Source organism: Trematomus bernacchii, unplaced genomic scaffold (genome assembly GCF_902827165.1).
Source record: "Trematomus bernacchii unplaced genomic scaffold, fTreBer1.1, whole genome shotgun sequence".
NCBI lineage: Eukaryota > Metazoa > Chordata > Actinopteri > Perciformes > Nototheniidae > Trematomus > Trematomus bernacchii.
Window position 1 is genome coordinate 1,621,032 of NW_022987560.1, and position 12,710 is coordinate 1,633,741.

Sequence of the window (12,710 nt, forward strand, 5' to 3'; positions counted from 1 at the left end):
TTGGTGCAGTAAGGTGTTAGCATTTTTCGCTCGTTGCTAATTCAGAGGCTCAGTGTTAGCATTGTGGGTTTTCTTTTGAAAAAAATAAAAAAATGATCAGTTAGATGAGTTTCTTCCCGTTACATGGATATAAAACATTCATAGTTTATTAAATGAACATGCCCTCAGACACTGTTTCCTGCAAGATGTCGCGGCAGTGCCCCGGTACCGGGGTCTCTCGGGCTTAACAGGTTAACCAAGCTCCCAGGAAGTGCACCGGACTCTGAGGAAAATATCCGTTGTGGCCAAACGGCGGTACTACAGTTCCGTATCAGTCGCTGGGCCCGGAAATACTTTTTCCCATTGACTAACATTGGGAAAGAGACGTCTGTAAATCGTTGGATAATTTTTTTTTAAACTAAATAAACTACCCAGTATGAACATTTGTATAGCCTTTATTAAAAACATTCGGTCCTCAAGTTGTAAAATGTGCTAATAACGTTATTCTGAGAGTTATTTTCCTCTGCATTATGAACGCGCATCTAATCCACGGGTCCGCGCCGCCCGGCACGTTCATGTGACGTGTTCAGTACTACATGCGTTTTACCTTTACCCATGGATGCACAATAAGAACAGATTAAATGATTATATGAATACTTTCGTGACGTTTCGCTCTCTCAAAAGTTGGGCCATTTTGTCTTCATGCGCCAATGAGCAACTCTCATAGGAATGAACGAGGCCCCGCCTCCCACGCTGTATCCAGTTCTTATTATACATCCATGGGTTTAACAGGTTAAGTTTGCCAATATAAAACTCCTGACTTGCAGGTACTTGAAAAAGTGTTTCTTTGGCACGACATACTTTGTTTTCAGCTCGTCAAACGACATTAGGTTGCTGTCCTCATATGAATCCAGTAGCCTTACAATACCCTTACTTAATCATGTTTGGAAGCCCATGTCATTTTTTTACCTGGGCTGAAGAGTTCATTGCCCCAAATAGGTGAGAACAAGACAACATTGGGGAGTCGCCTATATATTTATGTGCTTCATGCCAGAAAACATTTTATTTTTCACAAAGGGATTAATTGTTTTTTTCCTTAGATTTTCAGAAGGAGCAGAGAATAGAAAGATATCCAGCATCAAACCCTTTGAAGACAACAACTCAACTCGTAACCACGGCAAATCAACTCCTCTTTAAAACCAAAACATTGTAGCCCTCAATTGTGCCGCCCAGTAGTACCACTGAAAATGTTGGTAGTTGTAACCCTCCCCTATCGTAAGGTAAATACAACAGAGAGAGTCTAAGTCTCGGCTTCCTGTTATTCCAAATACATTTAGAAAGTAGCTTTCTTATTTTAGAGAAAAATGGAGGAGGAGGTGCTAGTGGGATTGATTGAAAAATATATAAACATTTTGGCAATATACTCATCTTAATGATATTAATTATTTCCACTAAGGACAGAGGCAATGTTGTCCACCTAGTGGAATCTTCTGACACTTTAGATAAAAAGAGTTCGTAATTAGATGCACTGAGAATGTCTATCTTTGGTGTAATTTTAATACCCAGATAAGCAAAACCGTCTATGGCATTTACAATATGGGAAAGATGATTTTGGATTTCTTCCTTCCTGTTCATTGAGAAACATAATAGGATTTATCTTTGTTCACCTTAAAACCGTAGTGTTAAAACGCCGATATATTTTTATAGTTAATTATAGACAATCAAAAATAAATTGAAGCCCATCTGATACTTTTGTCGCACGTGGGACCGGTGTCTGTCTGCGTTGTGTATGTTTCTCAAAGAGGACGGCGGACAACTTCTTTCTTTTGGTCCTTGACCATATATTCAAATCTGTAGAACACAACAGCTGCATCATTGAACATGAACTGCAGCTTCAGCTCTTTCAACATCCGATATTGCAGGAAAGAGACGCATAACACAACGTTTACAATATCAAAGGAACTTAATAAAATGACAGCCTACCTGTAGCATACAATCAGAGAACACTGAATATAAAATAAATTAATATAAACGTGTACAATAAGGAAATAATCAGTCGGAAGTCGCAACAGCTCATTTGAAAATAAACGTGGATTTGCGTAAAAATATTGTTAGTTATTTCCAAAATCACACGATAAATACATTTTTGAAGCTTGTAAAAGGAAGATGACAGGCACCTCTCACTCGCACTCTGCTCTTCCGCAGTGCCGCTCCCCCTCAATCCCGCTGACATTATGAATATAAGGCATATAGTAATCATAGGCAGGGTTGCGCCAGGGATTTTGGGCCCCATGAAAATATATCACATTGGGCCCCACCACCAGGCACAGGACACGCCAACCAAGCACAATTGCTGTAACGACACCTCCAGAACCCAACCGTCTAATTTATGCTTTAAATAACTCTACCTGTACAGGCTTACATCTATCTTGTAGTCCAATACTAACTGCAGAATATTTACTGGCACTGAGCTGTGAAAATATAACACTGTGCAGACGTGCAACATTCTGCTGCAGTAGAATTCACTATTTGATACAAGACTTAACATTCCTGACAATAGATCTCAATAGTAATCTTTTCTCCCACACCCGCTGCTTTGCCTCGGCCACGGCTGAGGCTGCTGCCCTTCGGGCCTGTCGGTACCTTGCAACTGCCTCGGGAGTCCCCCGGGATAACAAATCCCTGAAGGCCTCCTTCTTCAGTCAGACGGCTTCCCTGACCACCGGTGTCCACCAGGAGGTTCGAGGGTTGCCGCCCCTGAGGCACCTAATATGAGACCACAGCTCCCCGCCGCGGTTTTGGCAATAGAGGCTTTGAACACCGCCCACTCTGGTTCAATGTCCCCAACCTCCACAGGAATGCCCGAAAAGCTCCGCCGGAGGTGTGAGTTGAAGGCCTCCTGAACTTGGGCCTCCTCCAGACGTTCCCAGTTCACCCAAACTACACGTTTGGGCTTACCAGGTCTGCCCAGAGGCTTCCCCCGCCACTTGACCCAACTCACCACCAGATGGTGATCAGTTGACAACCCTCTCTTTACCTGAGTGTCCAAAACATACGGCCTCAGGTCCAATGATACGATTACGAAATCGATCATGGACCTTCTGGCTAGGGGGCTCTGGTACCACGTACACTTATGAGCGTCCTTATGTTCGAACATGGTGTTTGTTATGGCCAATCCATGACTTGCACAGAAGTCCAGTAACAAACTACCACTCCGGTTCAGTTCAGGGGGGCTGTTCCTCCCAATCACGCCCCTCCAAGTGTCTCCATCATTGCCCACATGTGCATTGAAGTCTCCTAGCAAGATTAAAGAGTCCCATTCAGGAGCCCCATACAGGACTCTTTCCAGGGTCTCCAAGAAGGCCGAATACTCTGAACTGCTGTTTGGTGCATAAGCACACACAACAGTCAGAGTTTTCCCCCCCATAACCCGCAGGCGTAGGGAGGCGACCCTCTCGTCCACTGGGGTAAACTCCAACAACGAAGCACCCAACCGGGGGCTTGTGAGTATCCCCACACCCGTCCGGCGCCTCACACCTTGAGCAACTCCGGAGAAGAATAGAGTCCAACCCCTATCCAGAAGTAAGGTTCCAGAGCCGACGCTGTGCCTAAAGGTGAGCCCAACCAGATCCAACTGGTAACGCTCCACCTCCCACACAAGCTCCGGCTCCTTCGCCCCCAGAGAGGTGACGTTCCACGCCCCCAAAGCCAGCTTCTGTCGCCCGGGTCTGGTCCGTCGAGACCCTCTGCTTTCACTGCCACCCTTCTGGCAGCGCATCCGACCCCATCGCTGTTTCCCGTAGGTGGTGGGCCCGTGGGACGGAGAAGCGGAGGTGTTGCCCACGTTGCCTTTTCGGGACGCTCGCCGACGAGTCCTCCTTCTGGGCCTGGCTCCAGAAGGGGACCCCGGGCTTCCTCCGGGCCGGGTATCCTCACTTCCTGTGTCGTCTTTCATGAGGTCTTTTGAACCAATATTAGTCTGGCCCCTTGCCTGAGACCAATTTGCCATGGGAGACCCTACCAGGAACACAAGGTTCCAGACAACACAGCCCCCAGGTTCATCAGGGCACACAAACCTCTCTACCACGGTAAGGTGCTGGTTCTTCAGAGGTCAATACGAAAACAAATGCAAATATTTTATTTTAAAAAGTAAAGTCCTTTCGAGTCATTAGTCTCAAGCCTAAGTCAAGTCTCAAGTCATGAATACCAAGTCAAAGTCAAGTCGAGTCTTTTATCAATGTTAGTCAAGCAAGTCTCAAGTCCAAAAATATGCGACTTGAGTCCGACTCGAGTCAAGTCATATGACTCGAGTCAAGTCATGTGACTCGAGTCCCATACCTCTGGTATATACTGTGGTTAGAATGTTGCTGTATTACTGTATCAAATATAATACCAATATAATAATCACAAACAGTTAGTACAAGTAGTATTTTGTTAACTGAAAGTTTGTATTAAGTGAGTTTTTCTTGTGTTAACAGTATATGTATTTATGCTTTATGATTTACTTTCTCTCTTTCTCTGCCCGTCTGTTTTAGAAACCGAAAGGAAGAGAGAGACGTCACAGCTGTCAGCAATGTGATCAATCCTTTACAACATTTGGAGATTTAAAGCTCCACCGGCATATTCATACTGGTGAAAAACAGTACAGCTGTAAAGAGTGTGGGAAAACATTCAAGAAATCTGATCATCTCAAAACACATCACCGCATTCACACTGGAGAGAAACCGCACAGCTGTGAAGAATGTGGGAAAACATTCATTCAATCAAGTGATCTCAAAACACATCACCGCATTCACACGGGAGAAAAACCGTACAGCTGTGAAGAGTGTGGGCAAACGTTCACGACATCAGGTGCTCTCAAAACACATGAACGTGTTCACACTGGAGAGAAACCGTACAGCTGTGAAGATTGTGGGCAAACGTTCACGACATCAGGTGCTCTCAAAACACATCAACGTGTTCACACAGGAGAGAAACCATACAGCTGTGAAGAGTGTGGGCTAACGTTCACGACATCAGGTGCTCTCAAAAAACATCAACGTGTTCACACAGGAGAGAAACCGTACAGCTGTGAAGAGTGTGGGAAAAAGTTCACTCAATCAGGTGCTCTCAAAACACATCAACGTGTTCACACTGGAGAGAAACCGTACAGCTGTGAAGAGTGTGGGCTGACGTTCACGACATCAGGTGCTCTCAAAACACATCAACGTGTTCACACAGGAGAGAAACCGTATAGCTGTGAAGAATGTGGGAAAACGTTCACTCAATCAGGTGCTCTCAAAACACATCAACGTGTTCACACTGGAGAGAAACCGTACAGCTGTGAAGAGTGTCGGCTAACGTTCAAGACTTCAAGTGCTCTCAAAACACATCAACGACTTCACACAGGAGAGAAACCGTACAGCTGTGAAGAGTGTGGGCAAAAGTTCACTCAATCAGTTCATCTCAAAACACATCAACGTATTCACACTGGAGAGAAACCGTACAGCTGTGAAGAGTGTGGGCTAACGTTCACGACATCAGGTGCTCTCAAAACACATCAACGTATTTACCATGGAGAGAAACCGTACTGGTGTGAAGAGATGCTGTTTTCTCCCTAACCCATCATGTATTTTCCTAAATCTGACTAACAGTTTTTTTATGTTCAAACCAGCGTTCACACTATGCCAAAACAAGGCCACAGAGATGCTGTTTCTCCCGATGTAATTCAAATTATTGTTCTACTATGCTATGTTTCAACCATGGTTTTTTAATAGTCTTGTTATTCCTTTTATAAAATATTCTATGTCCAGGATTAAACTGCTAGCCTCGTTAAGCTGCATCCGGTAGTTTCTTGAATAATCTGTTTGGTTAATCAAATGATGTGACTTAAAGATGGGGTATGTAATTTTGGAGAAACCAGCTCGAGTGCGCTAGAATTTGAAAGTACAAAACCGAAAAAAATCTGCCTCTTCCTTCAGACTTCCTTACAGAGCCCCTCCTCCAACACACACAAACGTGCACATGACCAATGAGGGCACGAGATAAGTTTGTGCACAGATGGAAGGCTGACAGGCAGGTGGCCATCCAGTTATTTTAGCCGGGCCGGCTAAAATGATTGGTCATGCTTTTTACAGAGCTACAGCTTCCACAGAGGACATTTTATGTATTTATTATCAAAGCAATTAATATATTCATTGCTATCGAGATGTTAAGAGCAATCCATGGAATATAACAAAAAGTGTTTCTGAAATAAATTACATACCCCACCTTTAAACTTTGATTGGGATGTTTTGATGGTTCCTGTTGAGTTGGCAGTCTGTTCTGGTCTAAAAACAAAGAACCAATGATAAATGTATCTAGAAAATATTCCTGATGTTTTCAGTTTGATTCTGTTCTCTTTTGTTTAAATTATCATAATCTACCGAAATAAAAAAAGGCCTTAGAAACAGACTCACATCCCTGCATATTTTTTGTGTTTTTCAGCACATTATACACATGTAATTCCCTTGTTTTAGGGCCGCTGACAGCTGGATGAAATGTGTCGCTGAAACTTTAATTTGAATGAAAAATATACTTTCTAACTCAGTGTAGTTGTCCTGATAACCTGTTAAGCCCCAAGCCTGTTTTTCAGGTCTCAGGCTCGAAAATGACATTCCCAGAACAAATGACTATATCTACACTTCTAAAAGGGGTACATTAATAATCTTTTTTTCTCAAAGCAATGATAAACCTGTGAGTTGGATGTAGAAAAGTCAGAATCAATATAGATGTTTTTATTTTAAAGTAAATTCAGATTGAACATAGTAAACAAATTTAAATTATAGAGTCCGTCCAAAAAATACCCATTACTTATAGTGAAAACCACCCTTGAATGATGGGATAGTAGACTAAAAGCTTTAGGAATCCAAACTATAACATATAAGTACCCTGTATCAAGATTGATGCAAAACAAGTGAAATGTGACCTTTTTAGAGAGGTTTAGAAAAAAAAACCCACCTCTTGGGTCATTTAGGTGTATTTGCCGTTTCTCTGGAACCCATTGGTCGATTTTGGTGATTGACACTTCTTTTTAACCGTTATAGCTAATAGAATCGAGGGGGAAGTTCCAAATCCACCTACACGTTATGATTGAGGAGTGAGAGTGATGCGCACGCAGCTTGCCCAAACCGAAAGCTATGTTACGCTCTCAAAACTAGGTTTATTGCCATAAATATGATGATGGATTATCAGTGATAATTTCAAAGGGACACAGAAACATTGGATTAACCTTCAGCAGCAATTTTATGCGTTTTAATGCCATTGAACACAACTTTTGATCAGAAAAAAGCAAAGGTAAGACGTAAAGCTAAGTTGTGTGTTGTCTGGTTTCGCCTTCGCCTTTGCTGCCGCAAGTTTTTGTCGCTCAGTGAAGATACTTATACCTCTGGAATCTGTGGAATATCAGCTTCCATGATATCTTGTTTGTGCAGACCCGGTGAAGTATAACATATTTCTACCGTGAGTTATGTGCTAAGTGCGTTAGCACTCTTTCGCTTGGTGCTAATTCAGACTCTCGTCGTTAGACTTCATTTCATTTCATTTCACACCTTTATTTATCCAGGTTGTATCCCATTGAGATCATTGATCTCTTTTTCAAGGGAGACCTGCTAAGAGACTTGTGTTTTGTTTCGGTAAAAATGGTTCATATCGTCAATTAGCTTAGATTATTCCCGTTAATAGGGTATGACACATTAATAGGTTGTTAAATGTTAAGAAGCCCTGAGACACAGTTTTGTGAAAAAAAAGCTCAACAGGTTAATAAACCCGATGCCCCCGCCTCCGGGGGCAAAACACAACAATATTCACGAAACTGTGCTTCTTTGTCATTCCCACTTAACGGGAAGAAACTCGAGTTTTGATCGCTCAGTGATGATACGTATATGTCTGGAATCTGTGGAATCTCAGCTTGCTAATCGATATCTTGTTTGTGCAGATCCGATAAGTAATAAGGGTATTTTACCGTGAGTTCTGTGCTAGGTGCGTTAGCATTTCTTCGCTCTGGGCTTATTCAGAGCCTTTGTTATTACCCTGGTGTTACGTTTAGCTAAAAATGGTTAATGTCTGATAGCTGAGTTCCTTCCCGTTAAGTGAGTATGACACATTCATAGTTTGTTAAATGTTAAGAAGCTATCAGATGCCCGGTACCATATCAAAACTATGAAAGAACACATATGGAATTATCTAGTCAAAAAAGTGTTGAAGAAATCCAGAATATGATTTTTTATTTAGATTGTTCAAAGTAGTCCCCTTTTGCCTTGATGACTGCTTTGCACACTCTTGGCTTCTCTCAGTCAGCTTCATGAGGTTGTCATTCCATTTGTGGAATTACTTGCCTTCTGAATGTGTTTGAGACCATCAGTTGTGTTGTGCAGAGGTAGGGTTAGTGCACAGTGGAAAGCCCTATTTGACTACTGTTGTAATCCATAGTATGGCAAGAACGACTCACCTCGTTGAAGAGGAACGACCGTCCATCATCACTTTGAGAAACGGCTTTGCTGGTGTCACTGTTGGTGATTTATTCAGAATTCAAGGCTCACTTAACCGGCAAGGCTACCACAGCATTCTGCAGTAGCCAGCAAAATATAAATACAATTCTGTTTTTTTTTACATTTTTTTCATGTTTACTAGAACATTACATATGTGTTCTTTTATAGTTTTGATGTCTACAGTATAAATCTACAATGTAGAAACAATTAAAATAAATAAAAAACTACTAATGAGAAGGTTTGTCTAAACTTTTGACTGGTAGTGTAAATATTATTTATCTTACTGTGTTCATGTTTGCACCACTTGAGCCAATTAAACCTACTTCATCCAATCACTGGATTTTGATTTTAAAACTATCACAGACATTTGAGTGTGTCAATACCTGAAGAGAAACCAGCAGAGGGCGCCAAATCTCTTTTTCCAGCAACATCAACCAGCTCTGACTGTCAGAGCTGGTTGATGTTGCTGGGAAAGAGAGATTTGGCGCCCTCTGCTGGGTTTCTTTCAGGTGCTGATGAACTAAAATATCTCATAAAGCACAATTATTTAAACTGGCACTCAAAACAGCAAAAGCATAGCTCCAAAACTCTAAACACATTTTCAGCTCTGCACTCAAACATCACTTCAACATGGCCCTTTCTGCAAACACTGCCCACGGTTCTGTAAGTAAAACACGGGAATCTGACGTAAAACACTGCCATTACTGTAAAACTGCAGCAACATGAACTGTTAAAGTTAACACTTTTGCAAACTCTGTAGAAAGTTTTAAAATCAGAATCCAGTTCATTGTCGTAAAGTAGGTTTAATTCGCTAAAATAACTTTTGTTGTGTTTCATGCTGCTTTGTTTTGTCCTGCAAACATACGAAACCCTAGAAATGTGCAATTTGAGGAAGTCACATTCATCTCTAATTATAATTACTCTCTGGGATTTTAGATCCCAGAAAAATGAAGTACATTTATTTTTATTTATTTTTAACATTATTGAATTATTTTTAACTTAAAGTTAGTTTTATGTTTTTTTCACATTACATCCTTTTTAAAAGATGGTTAGTTTGATCATTAAACACTGAGCTATTTGCCTTCTAAAAATAGATGCAGTATATCTCCCTTATTATTTTTTATTAGACTTTGTATTTGTGATCTCTCATTATCTGCTAGCTCCTGTCTGATTTCAGTATCAGAGTTTCTGCTTCCTCTCTGGAGCTTCTTTTAAGCATCTTTGAACAGCTGTTATGTAACCTCCACTCTCTGCAGACTGCACACTGTTAGCGGCAGTGTGTGTGTGTGTGTGTGTGTGTGTGTGTGTGTGTGTGTGTGTGTGTGTGTGTGTGTGTGTGTGTGTGTGTGTGTGTGTGTGTGTGTGTGTGTGTGTGTGTGTGTGTGTGTGTGTGTGTGTGTGTGTGTGTGTGTGTGTGTGCAACTGTTTCCTATCAAACAGAGCTAAATCTGAACAGAGCAGGGTTCATGATTTAAGAATCATTATACACCTGAACATCAGCAGGAGAGGACTCTTTAAAGTAGAGACACTACATACTGATATACACCTGAACATCAGCAGGAGATGACTCTTTAAAGTAGAGACACTACATACTGATATACACCTGAACATCAGCAGGAGAGGACTCTTTAAAGTAGAGACACTACATACTGATATACACCTGAACATCAGCAGGAGATGACTCTTTAAAGTAGAGACACTACATACTGATATACACCTGAACGTCAGCAGGAGAGGACTCTTTAAAGTAGAGACTCTACATACTGATATACACCTGAACATCAGCAGGAGAGGACTCTTTAAAGTAGAGACACTACATACTGATATACACCTGAACATCAGCAGGAGAGGACTCTTTAAAGTAGAGACACTACATACTGATATACACCTGAACATCAGCAGGAGAGGACTCTTTAAAGTAGAGACACTACATACTGATATACACCTGAACATCAGCAGGAGATGACTCTTTAAAGTAGAGACACTACATACTGATATACACCTGAACGTCAGCAGGAGATGACTCTTTAAAGTAGAGACACTACATACTGATATACACCTGAACATCAGCAGGAGAGGACTCTTTAAAGTAGAGACACTACATACTGATATACACCTGAACATCAGCAGGAGATGACTCTTTAAAGTAGAGACACTACATACTGATATACACCTGAACGTCAGCAGGAGAGGACTCTTTAAAGTAGAGACTCTACATACTGATATACACCTGAACATCAGCAGGAGAGGACTCTTTAAAGTAGAGACACTACATACTGATATACACCTGCACGTCAGCAGGAGAGGACTCTTTAAAGTAGAGACTCTACATACTGATATACACCTGAACATCAGCAGGAGAGGACTCTTTAAAGTAGAGACACTACATACTGATATACACCTGAACATCAGCAGGAGAGGACTCTTTAAAGTAGAGACACTACATACTGATATACACCTGAACATCAGCAGGAGAGGACTCTTTAAAGTAGAGACACTACATACTGATATACACCTGAACATCAGCAGGAGAGGACTCTTTAAAGTAGAGACACTACATACTGATATACACCTGAACATCAACAGGAGAGGACTCTTTAAAGTAGAGACACTACATACTGATATACACCTGAACATCAGCAGGAGAGGACTCTTTAAAGTAGAGACACTACATACTGATATACACCTGAACATCATACAGGGATCAGTAAGGTAAGGCTACCGTGACGGTTTGATTCAGAAGGAGTTTAATGTATAAGATCCCTGATGTTGAGGTGTCCAGAATGTTTATTTCCACTGTGTACAACATGTTATAAGGGACCCACAATCTATCTTTATACAAGGGATAATGTGCAGCGAGGCGTCTTTATGCGGAAAAAAACCTGAATCTACATCCCTCTGCAGGTGGTACTTTAACTATATTTTGATGATAATACTTTTCTACTTTTACTTGAGTAACATTTTGAATGCAGGACTTTTTATTGTAACCGAGTATTCCTACACTCTGGTACTTTTACTCAAGTACAAGATCTGAACTTCTCCCACCTCTGACAATAAATCCTGAGTGGTTACCAAAAAAAAACCCTGCTCTGAAGGTTATTTTCATTTTACAAATCCTGCACTCAGCTTTGCTTTCTCCAATATCATTGACATGCAGCCAGATGCTGCTTCTTTTTTCAGTTTTCGCAAATTTCTTGACTTTTTCCGACGCGTTTGCATTTAAATCCGTCTCCCCGTGGCTCTGTGTAGCTGGCCTGTACCACTACACTTGCTGTCTTTGGAGCGTCTGCCCCCCACCCTTCTTTCACATAATGGTATGATCCTAGTGTGTCCTCGCATATGATTGGCCGCATGGTGGCTCAGCAAAATAAAGTCCCGCCCCTGCTTGCATGGATTCACAGCAAGAGTTGCAGCGGCTGAAGATTCTGTTCTCCCCGACTGGAGTCTGCTCTTCTAGCGGCATCTCGCGATCGGCGTGTTGGAGATCCCTGATTTAAATTATCAAGTCACCTCAAGTCAGAAGGCTCAAGTCCAAGTCAAGTCCCGAGTCATTGGTGTTCAAGTCCAAGTCGAGTCGCAAGTGTTTTGTGATTTTGTCAAGTCGAGTCCAAAGTCATCAAATTAGTGACTCGAGTCTGACTCGAGTCCAAGTCATGTGACTCGAGTCCACACCTCTGCTACATACTGATATACACCTGAACATCAGCAGGAGAGGACTCTTTAAAGTAGAGACACTACATACTGAAATACACCTAAACATCAGCAGGAGAGGACTCTTAAGGAGTATACTGATATACTGTACACCTGGACATCAGCAGAAATGTAAAAAAAAATCTACTTTTGCTGGTGCTGTTGCATTTAAAATCAAATAGTTGACTAAAACAAACTTGAAAGAAATCAAATACATAGTGTTGTTTTTTCATTTGTTTATATTTATTATGATAATTGTTGAATGCAAACTTTGTAAACAAGGTAATAAAGTAAGTACTGAAGTAGCTTTAAGTCAGTGTATTGATCAGGGCAGAGCCAGGTGAGCTAAAGTCACTCAATACAAAGGTAACTAGACAAAAACAGGAGGAACAAACGAGAAAGAATTCTAGTGTTATTTTGAATTTGAATGTCTTTGTATTGATTGTTATTATTAGTTGAATTCTCAGACTAAATCTCTGGTGACTTGAAATTAAAAGCAAGAAGCTAAACTTAGACAGGAGAAACAAACGTGAA

At 41.3% G+C, this 12,710-nt stretch overlaps 2 protein-coding genes across 5 annotated transcripts in view; one reads left to right on the forward strand and one right to left on the reverse strand.

Annotated features, from left to right (window-relative positions):
* Nucleotides 1–12,710, reverse strand: part of LOC117477332 (zinc finger protein 208-like) — a 416,861-nt gene that overhangs the window by 180,656 nt on the left and 223,495 nt on the right.
* LOC117477343 (zinc finger protein 239-like) overlaps nt 1–12,710 on the forward strand; it is a 124,361-nt gene that overhangs the window by 33,572 nt on the left and 78,079 nt on the right. For 3 of the 4 annotated variants that reach the window (XM_034124033.1, XM_034124034.1, XM_034124035.1), the window contains one exon: nt 4,515–5,917. The exons of the other annotated variant lie outside the window; for it this stretch is intronic. In XM_034124033.1, the coding sequence (XP_033979924.1) occupies nt 4,515–5,579 (1,065 nt within the window). In that variant the 3' untranslated portion in view covers nt 5,580–5,917. Of the gene's footprint in view, nt 1–4,514; nt 5,918–12,710 lie in introns of those variants that run through there. 4 annotated transcript variants of the gene reach the window in all.